At 54.1% G+C, this 6,676-nt stretch overlaps 1 protein-coding gene across 1 annotated transcript in view; it reads right to left on the bottom strand.

Moving 5' to 3' along the window:
* COL23A1 (collagen type XXIII alpha 1 chain) overlaps window positions 1-6,676 on the bottom strand; it is a 380,073-nt gene that overhangs the window by 42,531 nt on the left and 330,866 nt on the right. The window contains exons 4-5 of the mRNA XM_045284683.1: window positions 2,251-2,258; window positions 536-562 (exon numbers count right to left, since the gene is read on the bottom strand). Of these exons, the coding sequence (XP_045140618.1) occupies window positions 536-562; window positions 2,251-2,258 (35 nt within the window). The remainder of the gene's footprint in view (window positions 1-535; window positions 563-2,250; window positions 2,259-6,676) is intronic.

Here is a 6,676-nt window from a genome sequence, read left to right as displayed (position 1 = left end):
AGGCCCTGCCGCTTCCTGACATTGAAGCCACAGAATACCCTGACCCCCTAACATGCCGGGCTTTCCGCTGGGCCAACCCTCGCTGCCCTTTCTGACCCACTTGGACTTCCAGATGCTGCCCTCCCGGCCTCCACCCAGTGGGCGGGGGAGGGGGCAGCCTCCCAGGGGCGGTTTCTCTTACTCCGGCCCCTGCCCTGGAGCTCAGTGGCCTGGTCCTCCCAAGCGTCTGCTAACGTCTAGGTGTAATTTAAAAAGATTTAAGGTGCAAAGACACCCCTGGGACCGGCCAGTATCCATTTTCTGAGGGGTGACATGGCATGGAGGGTGGGGTCTGAGAGGCCCCCTGCCCACTGGGAGCACAGAGTGAGCCTGAGCAGGGTGTCCCAGGCTTCGCAGGCCCAGCACCCTTGGGGCCTCCACGGAATTGCCAGTAGAGGGGGCAGAGAGGGGTGCAGACAGCGGAGAAGGAAGGCACAGGGGGAGGATACTGGCTTAAGAGACAAAGGCAAAGAGCAAAAAATAAACGGCAAATTACCGGGTAGCCGTCTCGTCCTGATTGCCCCTGCGGTAATTAATACGTCATTAATAATCAGACTTTCAGCAGAAAACCATATGGCAACACTTAGAACTCAATCAAGGCCCCAGACGGCCCCCCTCCCGCCCCCCAGGCCCTGCGTGGTTGGCAGCAGAGGCTGCGGATTGGAAACCTTACTCTGGGGGTGGGGGTCAGGGGAAAAGCCCTGGATGCCTGTGGGTCTGGGGGTGAACGCCCCCTTTCCCACCTCCCCGGGTCAGGCTGGAGGGGCCACAAACTTACGGGCTTCATCAGGTGGCCTACCCACATCACCTGCAGTACATGGCAAAGACAGGTGGGAACACGGGGTTCTGAAGGGGGTCGCTCCTAGCCCCCAAGCCCCAATCAGGAACGGAAAAGGCTTTTCAACCAGGCAGGGCAACTGGGGGGCACGGAGGGCAGGTAAGAGACCCCTCCCTGCCGTCATGGGGACAGGGTGAACTGGGAAACCCTGAACAAGCCAGGCTGGTTGGGCAGTGATCACCCCAATCTCCCACTCGCCAGCCTCCCCTCCCTTCTCCCCTCGACGCCTCTGGCTCCCGCTGTGGCCTGAGAACTGCTTATTGGCCTCATACCCTGACGTTTCTAACAGCCAACGGAAAACCCCCAACCAGCCCTTCGCTGGCCCTCCATGGTGCGCACCAGCCAGTTCACACTGAGAGCCAGAAAGAGCTCATCGGTGGGAAACTGCTTGTGGCCCACAAATCCCTAAAGGCCAGGGCGCTTGCCCTTTGGCGCACCGCGGGCCCTGCGTGCGCCAAGGGCCCGGATCCCGAAGGGCCCAGCCTGGAGATGAATCACGCCAAAGAAGAAATCGGCTCATCTGGAAGGAATTCCAGCAGAAAGCTAGTTTTGGCTCAGGCCGGCTGTCAATGTGCTTCTTGAATGGAGTCACCACGGCCGATCAGGGGCTGAAACAAGGCTGAGGTGAATCAAAGCCAGGCCGATGACATGCTCCGGGGAATGGTGTGCTTCCTAGGGACTCTGGGACGCAACCCCGCTACTGCGGGCTACTGTGGGGTAGTCTCTGGGGAGTTCAGGGCCCGCCCCCTGGCACCTTCCTCCCACCCAAGGACTGTTCTGTGCTCCCCGGCTCACTGAGGGCTGAGCCCCTGGGGGGTGGGCCGTTCAATTCAGGGGGTCCCCAGTATTGTGAAGGAGGAGGGAAATGAACTCCAGGACCTAGTGATCAAACCCCACTGAATGCTGGGAACATCAGTCGCCGGCCCGCAGAGCCCTCTGTCAAATCGCTGGGACTGACCCTCGGACCACACCGGCGGTGGCAGAGCATTGACAAAAAACAAGGTCAGGGGTCAATGGGCTCCTCTCCAGGTGGGATCTAGCCTACTGAGCAATAGGACTGGATATGGCTTTGTTCCTGGGAGGTATTCTGAGCTGGAATATAAATCTGAAATGAAACATACTGGGAACAAAATATGGGCCCGGCACTTGGATTTCTGTGCATCTGGTTGGCCAGGGAGCTGATGAGGCACAGCCCCACTTGCTCACGGCCGTCCTCCCAGGAGGAAATGGCCACAGAATGCTCGCAGGCACCCTGGGCCGGTGGCCATCTGTGCTGACACCCATCCACAGTCCAGCAAAGGCACACTCGGTCATAGGAAGAGAATAAAAGGGCTTATCTTTCAGGAGCAGACCGGACAGTCCAGGACACTTACCGGGGGACCTGCAAAACAAGCAGAGAGGCCACCGTGAGATCACAGGGGGCTGCACTTGGCGTCCACACCACCCTCCCCTCGCCCTGCCTGGGCAAGGCTTTGGTGCCATTATGGGCTGCTTCCTGTGACAGCCTTGCAAGCAAGTGGCAGCTGCCAAGCCAACTGGCCGAGTGGCAGGAGTAGCCGGGGTGGGCATCCTGGTGACAGTGTCAGTGCCCACACTCATTGGCTCAATCACTCATTTAGGGAACCCGATAACTCTGGCAACCGGGCAGGGATCCGGCTGGAAGGAAAAGCACTGGTGTGAGCCGTCCTGCCCAGCGCAGGGCTGGGTGTGGTGGAGTTGGGGTACTTGGGGAACTGAAGGAGGGGAGTCCGGGAGCATGGGTGGTGCAGGAGCAGGGAGCTGAGCGTTGTCCTCGGCAGATGAGCAGATGAACGCTAAGACAACCACAGGGCTCCTGACCTTCCCGTTTGCAAAGCCGTACCTTTCCCAGCCGTTGTTGCATTTGACCTGAGTGCTCATTTGTGATAGGTGTGGCCCACGGCCCCATTTGACAGAGGATGACACACAGGCTCAGAGAGAAGTCACCTAGGGAGGGCCACGTGGTGGGTCACAGGTGGAGCTCATTCTAGAACGAGCTCTCCTAATGCTCAAACCTCTGTGCACTTTCCACGAAGCCATGCTGTGGCTAACCAGTAACTTCTCTGCTCTCTGCCTGATCCTGAGCCTGCACTCGGGAGCACAAGACTGGGCAAGGCAGCAATCTGCTAGTCAGCTGACAACTGTTCCTGGAGTGCCACCCATGAGCCACACCATTACAGGTTAGCCACGGGATCCAAGTCCCCAAACCCAACCCTTTGCCATCATGTTGATTCTAATGCACAGCACCCCTATAGCACAGAGTAGAACTGCCCCTTAGGGTTCCCCACGCTGTGAATCTTTACAGAAGCATACCGTCACATCTTTCTGCTGTCAAGCGGCAGTGGGCTTGAACTGCTGACCTTGGGTTAGCAGTCCAGTGCTAAATAATGGCACCCACCAGGGTGGTGAGCAACAGGAGTTAGAAGCCTGCCTCACCGAGCCAGGATTCTTACTACACAGAGAGAGACTTAGATACTATTATTTAAGGGAGAGACTTCTCATGAGAGGCACCGGCTGGGAATTGAACCGTGTCTCTCTCATGGGAGGTCGGAAGTCAGCATCATGGCCAAACGCATACGTTTCAGCTGGAGACACAGCGCATTTCTGTATGTCAATCTCTGTTTATGGTAGCTGCCACCCCATGCAGTCCTCAGCCTGCTCCTTCGGATGTTAGGTAACGAATATGATGCAACCCAACATTACAGCCATGCGGTCATAGCAGTGTGGGGAAAGTCCTGAACCTAATCACTTCTGAGCTCTAAAAAGAGTCAGATGAAGCAGAGAGATATGGGTGTTGCTATGAGGTCAGTGGAAACCTGTCTGTTGTTTTAAGCCTGACCAGGTTTCAGCAGAACTTCTAGGCTAGGACGGACGAGGAAGAAAGGCCTGGTGATCTGTTTCCAAAATTCAGCTAGTGTAACCCTATGGATCACAACGGTCTGATCACACAGCTCAGAGACCCGCAGGGTCTTCCTGCCTGGGCGGGGCCAACTCCGGAAGGGAGGAACCCAAGAGTGACAGAGTCCCTGAGTGAGGAGGGGGAGGGAGGGCTGTGGCTGAGACTGGGGAACCAGGCAGATGTCCAGAATATGCCAAGATCAGAGGGGTTTTGAGGAGCAGGGCAAGTGAGGCTGTGCAACATGGTGACTGTAACCAGTGCCACTGAATGGAACACTGACAATTGGTTAAAAGGCACATTTATATCTCCTATCATTACCCCCTTTTCTCACAAAATGAGGTGTCTAGTCTCATTGCTTATCTTCCTCCCTCTCTGATTTCAATTCCAATTTTATTCCTCCACCCAAACAGTCCTTCCTAAGGTCTCAGTGACCTGCTTTGACACCACTAAACCCAGCCCACTTCTTCCCACCCCCCCATCCTTCTCACCCCGAGGCAGCACCCACACTGCACCGAGCCCCCTTTGAAAATGCATTCCCTTCCCTTGGTTTCCAAAATGTCACCTTCCTCCTACCTCCCTGCTCTACTGCCTCTTAAGCTGCTGCAGTCTCCTCCACCAGCCTTCCTCGGGAGAGGCGCCCCGCCCCCGCCAGGTTAGATAGTTCGGTATAAAAATGGTCCCACAAAGAGCTTCTAAAACTTCCCCCACAGACACGGAAATCCAAAGCGCTCGGTCGTAGCCATCTGAAGCAACAGAGACTCCTCACAAGAAAGGAAGCGAAGATGAAAGTGACTATCGCCGGTCAGAGCAAATGAAAACCATCTGCCGACTGGGGGGGGGGAAGGACACAAAGACGACCTTCGCACACTTGCCTGAAGGGTGGCTGACCTGCTAACGCCAAGGTGGGGCGATTCAAACCCACTCTCCGCTCCGTGGGAGAGGTGAGGACGCCTGCTCCAGTAAGGGCGCATAATCTTGGAAACCCTCTGTAAGGTTGCCAGGTGTTGGAATTCCCCCTCGATGGCAGTGGGTTTGTGTGTGTGTCAATTTTTACTCATTTTATCGGGAGCTCTTCCAGATACCATACCATTCCATAGTTCAATCACACCAAGCAGTGTTGCACAATTGCTACCACCATCAGTTTCAAAACATTTTCCTTCTTCTTGAACTCCTTGATATCAGCTCCCCTTTGTCCCCTCCCCCCCAGCTCTACCCCCTAGGAACCCTTTCGCCCCCTATAATAGGTCCCCCCCCATATCTTACACAATCCAACATATCCATTCACATACAACTCTGTTGTTCAATCCTATCGAATGGGGGTGATACAGTCGTCAGGGCTATCAGCTCCCTAGTCCTCCCCCCACCTCCCTGTACCCTCAGGGAACCGTTACTCCTGTTACTGTTTCTGAAGGGTTATCTATCTTGGCTTTCGTGTACTGAACGATCTTAAATATACAAACGAACATACGCAAATCTAACATGATTAATGAGGTAAAATAAACACTGTAATAGTCAGGAAATATTCAAGAACCAGAGGAGAGTTTAAGTGGTTGGTTCATCAGTGCTGTACTGAACTGATCGTTCATCATCGGTGGCTTTGGTTTTTTGTTTGTTTCCTGAAGATCGAGGGGGAGGCATGGGTGGTTCAGTGGTAGACTGCTGCCTTCCAGAGGGAGACCCGAGTCGGATCGTGGCCAGTGCAACTCAGTGTGCAGCCACACCGCTGTCTGTGGGGCTTGGGAGTTGCTACGATGGTGAATGGGCTCCAGGGTCGGTTCTAGACTAAGACAGACTGGTCAATCCACTTTCCGAAATCAGCAATGAAAACCCCAAGGATTACCAAGGCTGATCTGCCCCTAATCATGGGGACAGCACAGGACCAGGCAGGGCTTATCATGAGCGAACAGGATCGTCATTGAACAACATCAAACTTTAAATTGCATGCACCGGTCGACAGAGCAGGCATCCTCCTTGATACTTCTTTGGTAAATATGTTCATGTATATGTAAAGGGACCGGCATGCAAAAATATTTAAAGCAGAATGGTTTGAGATAACAACACAGCCTCAAGGAGGTGGCTTGGATGAACAGACATTTATTCTTTCAAATTAGCCTGAGTGGCGTTAGCGAGCTGAGTGGTTGTGAGGTTGAGTCTTTGGGGACGGGCATTACTGGCAGCATGGCTGACCGACATGAGCAGATCTCAGAATTCAAGGCAGCATTTTCACTACTGGACCAGGATGACGATGGAAGGATACAAGAGAGGAATGGGGAACCGCTATGAGGTCTCTTGGGCAGATTCCCACAGGAGCAGAATGTCGACATGATTCCTGAAGCAGAGGCTGATGGTGATGGCACAGCGGACTTCCCAGAATGTCTGACAACGATGGCAAGAAGAATAAAGGATGCAGACAGGGAAGAAACCACGAGAGAACCTTCTGTGCGTTCAGTCTGGATGGCAGCAGAGCTTCATCCGTGATGACAAACCTTGGAGAGAAGTTCACAGATGAAGAGGCTGATGCAGATATTGACGGCGATGGTCAAGTATGTACAAATGATGAGTTTGTGCAGACGATGACAGCAAAGTGAAGACAGGCTCGAGGATGTGTCAAATTCCTTGTACACAACTGTTCATTTGCCTTTTCTCTGCAACTTATCTGTAAAAGGTTTTCCCCAGCTGTCAAGAGACTCTGCCTGCAGAGCCATCGGCGTTCAGTCCTCCATGTTTCCTAATCTTGCTGGCCTCGGCCTCAAGCCCTAGTTTAGAAAACGGATGGAGTAGTATGCTGCCTGTGGCTTACTCTGGCGCTAAGTCCTTCTGCACATGCAAACTTAGATGGGATTGGCCAAATGAGGGAACATCTGGGTTATGCCTTTCCCCCC

The sequence above is a fragment of the Echinops telfairi genome, unplaced genomic scaffold (assembly GCF_000313985.2).
Source record: "Echinops telfairi isolate 266 unplaced genomic scaffold, ASM31398v2 ScPeMD7_7469;HRSCAF=8507_0, whole genome shotgun sequence".
Classification (NCBI taxonomy): domain Eukaryota; kingdom Metazoa; phylum Chordata; class Mammalia; order Afrosoricida; family Tenrecidae; genus Echinops; species Echinops telfairi.
The sequence above is the reverse complement of the archived record's forward strand: the minus strand, read 5'-3'. Positions and strand labels throughout refer to the sequence as shown.